The 13,325-nt window shown below is 44.9% G+C and overlaps 1 protein-coding gene across 2 annotated transcripts in view; it reads right to left on the reverse strand.

Annotated features, from left to right (window-relative positions):
• Window positions 1-3,124: 3,124 nt before the first annotated feature.
• The window catches only part of Znf697 (zinc finger protein 697), a 28,961-nt gene continuing 18,760 nt past the window's right edge, over window positions 3,125-13,325 (reverse strand). For both annotated transcript variants that reach the window (XM_015502255.2, XM_048814593.1), the window contains exons 2-3: window positions 9,305-9,545; window positions 3,125-7,807 (exon numbers count right to left, since the gene is read on the reverse strand). In XM_015502255.2, coding sequence (XP_015357741.1) covers window positions 6,399-7,807; window positions 9,305-9,545 — 1,650 coding nt within the window. In that variant the 3' untranslated portion in view covers window positions 3,125-6,398. The remainder of the gene's footprint in view (window positions 7,808-9,304; window positions 9,546-13,325) is intronic.

Raw genomic sequence — 13,325 nt, forward strand, 5'->3', positions numbered from 1 at the left:
TAGCCAGAGCTTTCCCAATCCTGTGTCTATTAGTCTCTCCATGGCACACACTGCCCAAGTAAAGTGGCTATTGCCCAATTTGCAGCACTCGTTACATGATGATCTACCGTTACACAAGAACTCTGGAGAGATTCTATTTTATGCTGCTTTGCTGAATTACCATTTCCCTCATGCAGAGCATGTGAAGTCTTTAGACTTATGACATCCTCTTATCCTCACCATCACTGCCCCCTCCAGACACATCAATAGTCTCACAATCTTACAAAATAATTCAGCACCAGGAAGCTGTTGTTGATGGTTGACAGGGAACAAAACCAGCTTTTAACCTTGGATAATATGGCAGCTTCTGCATCTCTCTTTTACCTATTTCCCCCACATGGAGCACTATGCCTATTATCTCTCCTGATGTCTTGTGTAATTATAGATCATCACGTCTACAAGTGTTGTGAATCAGGCAATGGGTACTTTGTCTGGCTTTGTTGGGCAGTGGGTGCCCTTGAAAAGGTTAGCAGGGGCAGGCCTGGTCACATTCATTTATGGAACAAACTTCTCAGAAAATCTGCTGTGAATCATGCACTGCCTTGCAGCATGGGGGACATTGCTTATACACGACAGCTTCCTCAGGACATTATGGGAACACCTGTGTAGATCCATTTAGCCCTTGTGGTTCAGAGAAGTCATCAGTGTTGTCTTCTGTGAATCAAATTATAGCAGTGAACTGCTTCCAATGACTCCATGGTTTCTAGTACTGGACCTGTCCATCCTGCAACTTTGGGGGAAGTTTCTCCACATGTAAGAACAGAACACCAGCCTGAGCCCTTTATACACACATATCTTTCTCAACCTTCTTAAATGTTAGAGTCTGTAAACAAGTCAAAATAACACCTGGCATTTTGCCAGGGGAATGTTAGAGTTCGTAAACAAGTCTGGATGGTGCCTGGCAAAATGCCAGAGGGAGCGGTTTGAGAAGTAACAAAAACAAGCCATTAAGTGTGGAGATTCCTGATTGGTTGACTGATGTATCTAGTTTATGCTAATTAGATAAGCTGTGTGGAATGTATAAATACTGCTCCTGTCCTGCAATAAATGGCTCCTACTCCTGCTGTATCAACGTACACAAGTTATTCGTCACCCCCTGGTTATTTTGCCCAGCCAGCCGGGCTGCAGCACTTAAACATAGGCCAACTTGATATCGACATGCCTTGCCAGGTCCTCATGGGTACAGAACGCAAAGAACTTCATACTGCTGTGATGAACAGGTTACTGGATGCACGCAGAGTAGGATGAAGAGTACCTTATACTCCCTTTGAGCAGGTAGAACTGGAAAACCTTTGGAATGTGAGTTAGCAGAGATGACCTTGAAACCCCAGGCTGGCAGCAGGCAACTGAAATCTGGAAGCACCTGAGGCTCTGACAGGAAAACAGGAGGCCAGCACTAGGCAGTTCATGCTAGAGACTGGCTGGACAAGTTTCTCCCCTTTGCCACTGGTGCTAAAGGGGACATGGTCATTGCAAAGGGCAGCTGAGAAAAGTGAGAAGTGCTCTGGTCAATGAAAGAGTTGGGGGATGAAGGCCAGAAAGGAGGGATGAGGGCTAAATGTGAGAGGAACATACAGACAAAGGCCAGTGGTGGCCTTCATGCCCCCTTCCTGCATTCTCTGGTGAACAGCAAAGACAGGCACTTGGTCGGGCCCTGACCAGTATCTTCCCACTTGGGGAAGGTGTATGGAAGGTGGTCTCCAGGAGCCCTTGATAGAAAAGCCTGGGAATCTTACAATGCCCTTTGCCTTTATTCCCTGCTTCCTGACTTCTGCAGGAAGAAAGGAGGTCCTTAACTGGTCCTACTGGGTTCTCAACCCTGTTTGCTATTAAAATTTCCTGGGCTGCTTTCATAAAATTAGACACTTAGGCTTCATTGCAATTCATCAATAGCTAGATTTAAAAAGTAAATGTACAAAAACCTCTCCAAGGTTGAGAACGTCTCTATTGAATTAATCAAACCCAAGAATTCCCAGAGGACCAGATATGGTTCCTCTCACTGGTTTGTTGCAGAATCCTGCTCTACCTGCCCATTCAAGTGGGGCAACTCTTGGGGTATAGACCCAAGGACCAGATCCTCTGTTGAGCTTCTGAAAGGCAGGTTTACCAAGTCTGGAGTTTAGTGTTTTCAAGAGATGCCTGTGGAAGCAAGAGCTGGTCTAGTTGATGCTTTCAAAAGTCAGGCATTGCAAGGAATGTGATAGGCACAGCTTCTGGGACTGAAGCTTCCTAGGGACATGCCTGCCCAGGGCCTGGCTGGGAAGGGAAAGGGCTAGTGCACAAACAAGGAGATAACCGTGATCATTAAAAGCAGCGTGGATTCAAGCTTCCTCCTACCTCTGTCTTTGTGATTCCATCCTTAGGAACTGCTAATGTGATGTCTATTTGGCTGAGTAGAGAACTAGCTCAGACTAGCAAAAAGGTCAGTCTAATTCTTACATTCCCTTCAGTATTATCAGTAATCACTAATTTACATTTTTGAACTGAGGGAAAGAAAATATTTTGTTATGTGATTCAGGAATACATTTTATATAGATTAGATTGGAAACGGAAGTTCCTTTCTCCAAAACTACTTGTTCTTGACCTTTCTCCTAATCCCCCACACACTAATAAGGCACAAAGACAGATCTTTGGAAATGGATACCAGTACTGTAACACTTTCCCAACATGCCAAAACCACTTTAGTCTATGTGTGCCACTCTGAGTTACCAGTAAGAATGTGTAAACTATTCAGATTTCAGATTTTAGCTAATTTGTGAATGATTTAGGATCCATATGAACTTTCTACTACAAGAGTCAGAAAACTGTTATTTTTTTTAAAGCTATAGATAGTAAATATTTTAAGATCATGGCCCATGTAGCTTTTGTCACAACCTCTTAGCTGTGCCATGCAGCATGAAAGTTGCCATAGGCAATCTATAAAGGTGACTTCATGAGTGACACTATATTCCAATAGGATTTTATTGACACAGAGTCAGGCCAGATCTGGTAGTTTGTTAGTGCCTGTTTTAGCAGCACATAGCTTCCACAGGTTGAACTGAATGACATTTAACAAATAACAAACAAGGAAGAAAGAATGACAGAGTAAAAGACTGATAAGGATTTAATGACAAATATTCCATATTGATTGATGAACATTAGAATACTGTCCAAGGAACCATCATTAAATAAAATGACCTGAAAACAAGGCAATTCTCACATACACAAGCACATTCACATAAAACCTGTTACTCTTAAGATTATTAAATTACTATTTTAACAAACAGATGTAAAATAACATTACAGTGAAGGAAAATGTGCACAAACTTCAGAAACACAGTTCAGATTGTCTATGAACACAGATTCTTAATTTGTACTTTTTTCACATATGTACAGCCTCTTGATTGTACAGAGACCACACGGCTCAAAGGGTTAACATCTCATTTTCTTCTTCCAACTTAGAACTCAAGATTTAATCAAAACCATTTCACGTCTAAACTGCTCCAGGTTTTGCTTAGTGAAGGGCAGCAGAGGAAGCCTACTCTGGACCAAACTCACCAGGGAACAAATATTAATAATTCATTTGCCTCCATCATCATCAACAAGTTGGAGTAAGGAATCTTTAACACCATCAAGGATGAACTACAATTAATAGGGTTTACCGAAAAAATACTACTATTCTAAAACTTAAGACAAGAAACAACCTCCTAAATGTATTTAACCTCACTTAATGCAGGTATTTTCCCTGAAGAAGTGTAAGAAAAATGGACTCACAAATTAAATACACCCTGGGAGTGGGATTTTGATGGTTATACAGCTTTCTTCTGCTAAAGGCTTTGCTCATAGAAAAGACATTGACATGATGACTGATTCTCTTATCCATGGTAATAGAAAGAACAGAGGCAAATGAAGTTCAAGGATTTCTACTGCCTTCATTTCACATATTCACTTTCCATTGAACCCTCTTCTCAAAGCTGCTGATGATATGTAATATATTTGATGCTGATGAGACTGTGCATAATGACGGCAGCAAAAGACCAAACAACCAGTAAAGTAGATAATCAATCCACGAGTAATCAAAAGTTGGAAGAGATTTCACAGGCACAGACTTGAAAGAACTTAAAACAGATGGAAGAGGTAGATGTGCATGGGGAAAAAAAATAAAGGAATAAGATTACCTATAAAGTGGCTACATTATTTTTAGGTGATCTTGTACACTTGGTATTCAATTTAGACTACAAGAGTCATTATAAATAATGGAAATGTAGTTTGCTGGTATAACTCTTGATTAAAAGAAAATTTAAAAGAATTAGTGTATTTTGAAATTATCCCTAGTATGAACATCTATTTGTATTTATGAATAGCAGTAAACTAATTCAGAGGGCAAGATCAACAAGCAACACACAAACCCAGAATTTGCAGAATTTTTTTCAGTGTTCTTATAATGACAAAAACATGCTTTTCCACAGTCCCCAAAGTTCTTTGCTAGAATACAACAGATCAAGTATAAATTACTAGCATTCACAGAAACTTTGCTAAAACTGTAAAAACCGTCTTGTAGCTTTATTCCCCCCCCCCACTTCAACTGTGTCCAACAGTTTATGAAGATGCTTCTATGAATAGTACAGGGTAACAAATGTTAGTGAAGAAAACAATACTGTTTCCCACAATTCTAACTTCTAAAGGCTAACCTAGGGAAGGGACTTTCAGCATATGGAACTGAAATCTATACAAAAGTCATCTAACTACAGCCCTCTACTAGAAATGCAACATAACTAGGTCACTCTAATTAGGTGACAAAGACCAGCTTTGTCAATAAGGACATCTTTGGCCCTTCTAGGCTAGCTTTGAGTTTTCAATCAAAGGTAAAAATGTTCAGTCCTTATTTATATATATAAATCACGACAGGTATGTCTTCCTAGCAGCTGAGCTGGAGAACACAAAAGGTGAGGCCATACCTCTTCACACTGTCCTCAGCCTTTGTTCAGGTCAGCCTGCCATATTCCTGCCCCCAGGCTTTCCCTAAGACAGAGGTCATAATACTGATTTAGCTCACAAAGACGTGAGAAACAACTAACAATCATTAAAAAGCATAAAGCACTTTGCAAATACAAAAGTGCTATTTTGGCATCTATATAACAACTAGAAAACATTCATTGCTTGTGCTATTTGGCAATTTTGCATTTACACCTCTCCCTGACTTTGCCCTCTTTGTGTAAAGCCTTGAGATTTCCACTGTGCTTCCACATGAAGGAAAAAAGAAATTCTTGCTTGAACTAGATCCCTCATCAATATGAATGGAGTTGGGGGTGAGCGGGTAACAGGGCACACATGCAAATTCTGAAGGCAAAAAGACAAAGGAGCCTTGCATTCCAACTTGTGAACGTTGCTTTCCTGGATTTTTCACATACTGCCAGAAAAACCTCCTAAGCTAACTGACTTCTGTAGCAGATCATTAGGACAGCAGTTTACCATCTGGGGTTCACTTGAAACACAGACATCAAGCTGACCTGGGAAGGGGAAAGTCACACATAGCTGAGATTATTCCATTTTCCTGATCACAAGTGACACCTTAAAGAAATACTGGGCCTGGCACACACCTGACACAGGGCAAGGGGCAGGTCAACCACGTAGATGATTTTGACCTAGCACAAAGTTAGAGGGTGTTCAAGGCAGTACCAAGGAATCAGAAGCAAGAGCAGGATTTTTCAAGAGATCTAAGAACCAGTTACAAATGTATTTCTACACCCTAGAAGTCGCCCCTTGAAATGAGGTTGTGTAGTTTTCTTCCCAGGTTCCCTTGGATGCCTCAAAATAGCAGCTAACTGTGGCTCAGAGAAAGGAAGAGTATACTAAATATCCTCTCCTTCAGGATGGACAAGAGTCTCCTCGATTATAGCTGATTTGGGGGCTCAGGGCAAACACTAGCTTACCACCTGGTTGGACCAGTTCAGAATTATTTATACCCGCATTATACTTTATTCTCACTCCAACCATACTTCCTCCCCTGATTCCCCCAGGTCATTGTAGCCCAATCTACTCTATTGCCTGCCATCCTGTTTCCCACCCCCACTCTCCAAACCGCCTTCCTCAAGGTCCTCAAATCACCTATTCCTCCAAGCCCCTTCACTCCCTACAGGGTATATTTGAGGAAGTCGTTACTCAAACACATCTCCCAAAAGTTTCTTGGAGAGGAAGCAGGCAAAAATATAGCACCCCAAAATAACAACTCTTACTGGGGACTCCTTAACACTCAAAAGCTCCTCAGTCACTCTCAGCTTGCCCCTCCCGCCCCTTCCCCACTTCTTTCAATAGGGTTTGTCCCCAGGACACCTATTCCCTACATGCTTCACAGAGGGCGACCTCCCTCCGACCTAACCCTAGCACAGGTGCAGCTTCTGGTGCTGTGCAAGGTGCGTTTTGTAGCGGAAGCCTTTGCCACAGCCTGCGCACTTATGCGGCTTGTTGCCAGTATGGATGCGGCGGTGGCGGATCAGGTGCGAACTCTGGATGAAGCTCTTGCCGCACTCAATGCATGTATAGGGTTTCTCGCCGGTGTGCGTGCGCTGGTGCTGCGTGAGCGTGGAAAAATCGCTGAAGCGCTTCTCGCACTGGCCGCAGCGGAAGGGCTTCTCGCCTGTGTGCACGCGCAGGTGGTTCACCAGGTGCGAGTTGCGCCCAAAGCCCTTGCCACACTCGCGGCACACATAAGGCCGCTCACCCGAGTGCGTGCGCTTGTGCGTGAAGAGGTGCGAGCTGACGCTGAAGGTCTCGCCACACTCTGAGCACATGTAGGGCTTCTCTCCTGTGTGCACGCGCTGGTGCTTCACCAGGTCCGAGCGCCAGCTGAAGCGCTTGCCGCACTCGCTGCAACCATGAGGCTTCTCGCCCGTGTGGATGCGCTGATGGTTGGCCAGATGTGAACGGCGCACGAAGCCCTTGCCACACTCCCCACAGGCAAAGGGGCGCAGCGCTGCAGCACCTGCACCGCTGGCGGCCGCGTGCGCACGCCTGTGGCTCAGCAGGTGCGAGCTGAGGCTGAAGGCCTCACCGCACTCCGGGCACGGATAGGGCTTCTCACCGGTGTGCAGGCGCCGGTGTTTGAGCAGGTCCGCGCGCCAGCTGAAGCTCTTCCCGCAATCCGCACACAGGTTGGGCCGCTCGCCAGTGTGCAGGCGCAGGTGGTTTGTCAGGTAGGTGTTGCGGCTGAAGCCCTTGCCACACTCCCCGCAGCGGAAGGGCTTCTCGCGCGGGGGACCGGCCAGTGCGGGCCCAGCTCCAAAGCCCCCCGCCACGCCCATCCCCATCATCCCCACCACAGCTCCGCACTCGCCCGCCAGGCCGAAGGGCTCCAGGCTGGCTACCGCGGCGGCCTCTGCCAGGCGGTGAATACGCTGGTGCTGTAGGAAAGCCGCACCTGGGCTGAAGCTCTCCCCGCAGTCGGGGCAGATGGTGGGCGCATCCATGATGCTAGCCACCAGGCTGCCTAGCTCCCCGAGATCCATGGCCATGGGGTGGTGGAGGCGGTGGAAGCGGCGGTGAGCAGGTTTGTCACCTCGGTGGCGACTTCCCAGGGACAGGTGGCGCCTCCAGGGAAGTATGGGAGGTGGCGGCTGCTCTTCTTCCTCTTCCAACCTATTCTCTCCAGTACTTTCCTCCTCCTCTTCCTGGGGACTCCGGGATATGCTGTCTGATTCCGACAGACCTGGGAACATCCCCATGTCAACCACACCAGGCTGATCATCTTCCTCATGGAGAGCAACAGCTTCCTCCTCACTCAGCAATCCCTCTGCAACATTGAAAAGAAAGCAGAGGGGCTTACTGACCTAGCGCTCAACAAGATAAGATTAGAGGAAAGGAGCTTGGACAATAAGAGTGTGTGGGCCAAGGTGTAATGCACCTCCCCCAAATGCTCCCAATCTCCACCCAGCCCCTTACATTCCAGCCCCGCTCCCACTAGGTTCCTCCCAGAAAAGGCCTAAGGAGTGTACACTCTCCGCAGACTTTGCTACTTTGTTTTCCAGTTCTTCCGCAGGCCCCACCCAGCGGAGCTATCTGAATGCAGGAAATGGCAGAGTCTGTGCCAGGTGGAACTCCCTGGGATCTCGACCTCCAGAGAAAAGGTTTTTCACTGCTTGAGAGCTACCAGTGCCTTGTAAGGCTATTGCCTCAAAAGAAAAGATCGGCGTAGCTAACCACACACACACACACACACACACACACAAATAAATAAATAAATAAATAAATAAATAAATAAATAAAAACACTTGGCCTAACCAAGCCCTAGACCGACTTTCAAAGGCAGTCTGAAAAAGAGATGGCATGGGAGAGGGGCAGGAGGCTAAAATGAAGCAAATAAATTCCATGCATATATGATTATGAACCCAGCTTTTTAAAACTGCAGCCTGGTACAGCTTCAGGTGAAACAACAAACTAAACTCACCTTCTGGTCTTATCTATGGATGGGGGAGGAGAGTGATGATAGAAGGAAAGTGCATGGAGGCTAGAGCTATTGAGTCCAGGCTGGAGGCTGCTTCAAGGATACACACCTGTTAGTGTTTAGCTACTTTATCCCCAAGCAGAGGGCACTGCAGGAAGTTACTCAGTTATGGAAGGCCACAAGCTGTGTGCACTGTGGGGGAGGGCAGCAGGGAGTCTGGGACTTTGTCAGGCGTAAGGAATGTAACCTTACAGTCCTAGCATAGAGTATTTCAGCTCATTTCTGACCCTGGGGCATGTACTCAGCTGGATAAAGTAACAAATGCCCAAAGACAGAAACCTGGAAGTGGATAAAGATCCAGCTCTCAGGTCAGGAATGGCAAGGGATTTTGTAGAAGAATTGGGCACTCTGGGAATTAGTCACATGAACCTAAACAGGTCATTTAACACTGTTTACTTGTCTGCAGAGGAGGTATGCCTGCATCTGGATACTGTGCACAACACTGTGCTCAGTAACTCTTCAAATTCAGCAACTCATTTCCAGCGACCCTTCCAGTGTCACCTGAGTAACTGAAGTGCTGTTAGAACTGGGAATTAACAGTAGTGATCTGTACTGTGAAGTGCTGTACCCATGAGTGAGCCTCTTCACCAATGCCTACCAGCACAGCCCACCTCAGACTGGACTGAAGAAAATAATGTGCCCAAGGACCAGTCCTAGAAAGGCTATGTTAGTACAGAATCCTGCTTAATGGTCTCTAGAAAGCTCCCCCAAAGATAATGCTGCCCCTGTTTGTAATTCTAGAAAGCAAGATGTGAATGTGAGTGGGGGAAATTCCCACCTCCTCACCTGTGCAGATGTTGGACACTACTTCCCTTCCCCTGAAGTCCTCACTTAGAGCTTCCTCCTGGGGGTTGGGGCCCATCTCCAGCTCCAGGTGGCCTCTTTCTTCTGCATCCTGTGAATTCAAGCCCATTCCTCTTTCTTCTGGGTCCCCTTCCCTGTCCTCCGTGTTCTCAAAATCGGAGCCCATCGCTCTGTCTTCTGAGTCCTGGTGTTCACACATACCCTGGTTATCTTCTTGTTCCATCTAGGAAGAAAAGAACAACAGTGGTGACCAAGGATCCCTGCTCCAGACAAAACACACAGAAAAGTCACTTCAGCGTCCACTTTGCTCACCATGTCTGGCCTTGATCTCCCCCCATCCAGTAAAATTTCTAGACTTCCAAGTCCCAGATGGCAAATGTCTATTCCCCACCCTGTGTAAATTTAAGGTAAACAACTGGGTACAGAGGAGGACATCTGGGTAGTGGACGAATTGTAGCAACCTCATTCTAAGGCCATGTGCAACACTCACTGGTCCCAGACTTGGTCTGCTTCTGTCTACGAAGTACATATTTATTAGTGTGGCCTTATAGTTTAATCATGAGGTAGATATCCCCATTTTTATAGCTGAAAAAAAAATGTAAAGTTCAAAAAGAAGACCTGTTAGCCTAAGGCTCCATAACTCATAAATAGAGGGAAGATTAGACCAATTTTTCTAGCTCAAAATTATATGCTTTCCTTACTCTTATTAAGCTTGCCCTCCACAAGCCCATAACAATCTTATGAGTACTTGTGCTAATTATGAGAGGGCCTTTATGGAGCTAAAAAAAAAAAGTACAGTCAGGACACAAGGATAACTACCATCAGTATGGTAACGTCCTACATAAGACCATGTCTTCAGTGGCACCACCAACCCTGGCTTTGTGGCATTGATCTGCTGCATTGCTGGGAGCTGTAAGCCAAGATGATTCAAGGATGTTAGCTGGTCTGTTGGGGGCAGAAGGCAGAGATGCAAGGGCTTCCTAGATTAGAAACATTTCTGTGCTCCTAATTACATATTTTGCAATATCTGAATCGAAAGTAAGCTTTAACAGGAACATGCATGAGGGACAACTGATAACCCTTCTACAGAAGAGGCCAACATGTGAACTACAGGGAAAAAATAACATCAGATTCCTAAGCCTTTTGTAGATGTCAGGTTTACATCTCAAATACAAAGGGCCCCCTGCCAAGACTGAGCATTTGAGCCAAAAATAATTTATTTCTGCCATCCATCACTCCTACAGCTTGGCTCAAGGCAGCAAAACGGTTTCTAGGTGGAGGAACTTGGACTATGACTTTGCAAGAGACTACCACTTCAGCAGTCCCCAAACAGGAATGCAAGAATATGGCTGATGAGTCCAGTCCCCAGTACTACCAAAAAAGAAAAAGAAATAATAATAATAATGAAGGTTGAGCAAGACTTTTCCTGTCTCTGTTGAAGTCTTCCCTGAGGCAGCCCTGGCTCTGCAGACCCTTTGGAGTGGAAAGCAGGAGTTACAGGCAGAGGAAATTCCTCTGGCTGGGTCAGCCTCAGTGTAGAGACCACAAGGCACTGTCAATTAACCTCTCATTGTTTCGGAGTCCTCATCATTGCAAAGAGGGTAATGTTACTTAACCTTGCTCACAGGGAGAGTGTCAAGAGGAAACTAATTAGAGATCACTTTGGAAAACACTACCAAGAATAATTGATGCTTTGAGTTTTACAAATGTGAGATACACATCATTCTCTTTTTAAGTCCTAATGCTGATCTAGCATACCTCAAAGACACACTGGCTCCTCTACAATTCTGCATACACATTAGCCTGATAACTTATTAGATTCTTTTCTCAGCAGTGAAAAAATATAGTCCCTAGATTAGAATGAAAAAAAAAAAAAATCAGGTTCTTCCCTTAAATGTTTTGGATGCCTGAGCATGATCTGTCAGTAGCGTCCTACAATGCATCTGAGTTCCTTTAGAAAGTACATCATTTAAAATACCAGGTTCCCAATACTCCTGATTCTTCTGTTAGGCTGTAGGAGAAAAGATCTCCTTAAACCACAAACCTTTTCAGAGGTGTATCCCACAAGAGACTATTGTCCCCAGTCACTTCAGCTCATCACTCTTGCCTTCTGCATGCCAAACTTGGACTCAAGTCTCTCTATATAATGTTCTTGAGGTGTGGACAGGCGACAGTCAGCTTTGCTAGTGTCAGAAGGCAGCGGAGGGGATGGGTGGTAGGGAAGGGGGAACTAATCAATGGTTTCTGCCAACTTGAGGCCAGCAAGAACTTCATACCACTAAAGGAATTAAGCACATCACTAGAAACTCATAAAACAGCAAGGTTCAGTGCCCAGCATGGCCTAGATTTAACTGCAGCTCTCTACCCAGAAAGGTGGGACCAACCTGGCAAGCAAGGAGCAGGGCTTCTCCTCTGATGCATTTTAAGGACAGCTTCTTAGCGCCTCAGAAATGGCAAGAGTGGAACAAGAGGACAATCGGGTTTGTGATTTCTTGCAAATCAAGAGAGCAGTCATACCAGAGAAGTTCAATTCAGAAACATGTTTTTTTCAGATTTAAGGGGGATAACATGCATGCGAGAGCCAGAGTCCAAGTGGCCGGCTCAGGGCTGGCATATGAATTCACAGTGCTGCCACGCTCAGAATCAAGGCAGGTTCTGAGCTCCCCCCACCCCCACCAAAAAAAAAAAGGTATGCTCTGAAGAATGTCGAAGCTCCTATCACCCAGAGGCAATGTTCATGGCACAACTACTCCAATCTGCTCAGTGCAAAACTAGGAAACTTATACACCTAACAAATGTATTCAGTTCCATTCATGCCATCACACACTGGGGTTTAGGCAACCATCAAGTCATGGAGAAGGACATGTGGGGGTAAGGAAGGGGCAGAGAACCTGATGAAAGTAGGTGGTTTAAAAAATTACCTCTTTTGTTTATTAATAGATGTATGTTAGCATATATATTTGCACATGAATACACAGGCTCAGAGAGGGTGACTAGAAGAATATTTGTTAAAATGTTAAAAATCTCTTGTTTACCTCTGGGGGATTTTGCAGCTATCAACTCTTTTAAACTTAACAAAAATCCAATGAGGTTTGGCTATTTCCAACTTCACAGACCAGAAACAGACACAAAAATGATGAGGCCAACATCATACACAGACCTGCAGAGCAGGGCCCATACCCTGGAAATCCAGAGCCAGTGCCCACATTCTTCAGCAGCTTCTCTAAGTTTGAAAAGTCATGTCATTTTGTGTGCATCTGTATTTTCTACAGTAAACATGTGTTTTTTAACTGGGAAAAAGGCCAATGTTGTTGATAACATAAGTTATATTAAAGAAAAAGCCCTATGATTTTTTCTAGAAGGAACAAAAAAAGGAAGACGAGGAGTTGTGATCTCCTCATTCTAGAAGACCTGCTATTCAGAAATGTTATCTCGTCAGTGGTGTGACTGAAGTGTCAGTCAGCAGATATTCAAGCACACTTTGTTCCAACTCCTTCCCCACTCATTCTGAAAATAAAAACTAGCAATATGTTTTCTTGGGCAAGGCCACAGTTGGATAATGAGTGGGTAGCGGGACAGTTTGGTGGCTTTGTGACCAGATTAACCTGGGTTCAAATTCTCTGCTCTTTGCCAGCTATTTGACCTTGTGCAAGTTGCATGACCTTGTGCAAGTTGCATGACCTTGTGCAAGTTGCATGACCTTGCTGAATCTCAGACACTATAGCCTTAAAAACAAGGATGCCCCCTCCTACCTTGTATGGGTGTTTGAGAACCATATAAGATTGGTGTTTTATAAAAGCCACCGGCACCTTAGAGACACAATCAGTAGTAGTTTGACTACTGTAGTAAACTTTAGCCTATTTCTTGATTTTAAAAATTACACAGGTTCACAGCTGTTTTCACTGAGAATGGCCTTCAATGAGTACAAGCAGAGTTTCCCTCATTCCTGCTGCTGAAGGCTTAATGAACAACCCACCAAATGAACAAAGGAGCTGGGGGGGGG

The sequence above is a fragment of the Marmota marmota genome, unplaced genomic scaffold (assembly GCF_001458135.2).
Source record: "Marmota marmota marmota unplaced genomic scaffold, marMar, whole genome shotgun sequence".
In the NCBI taxonomy this organism is placed as follows: Eukaryota; Metazoa; Chordata; class Mammalia; order Rodentia; family Sciuridae; genus Marmota; species Marmota marmota.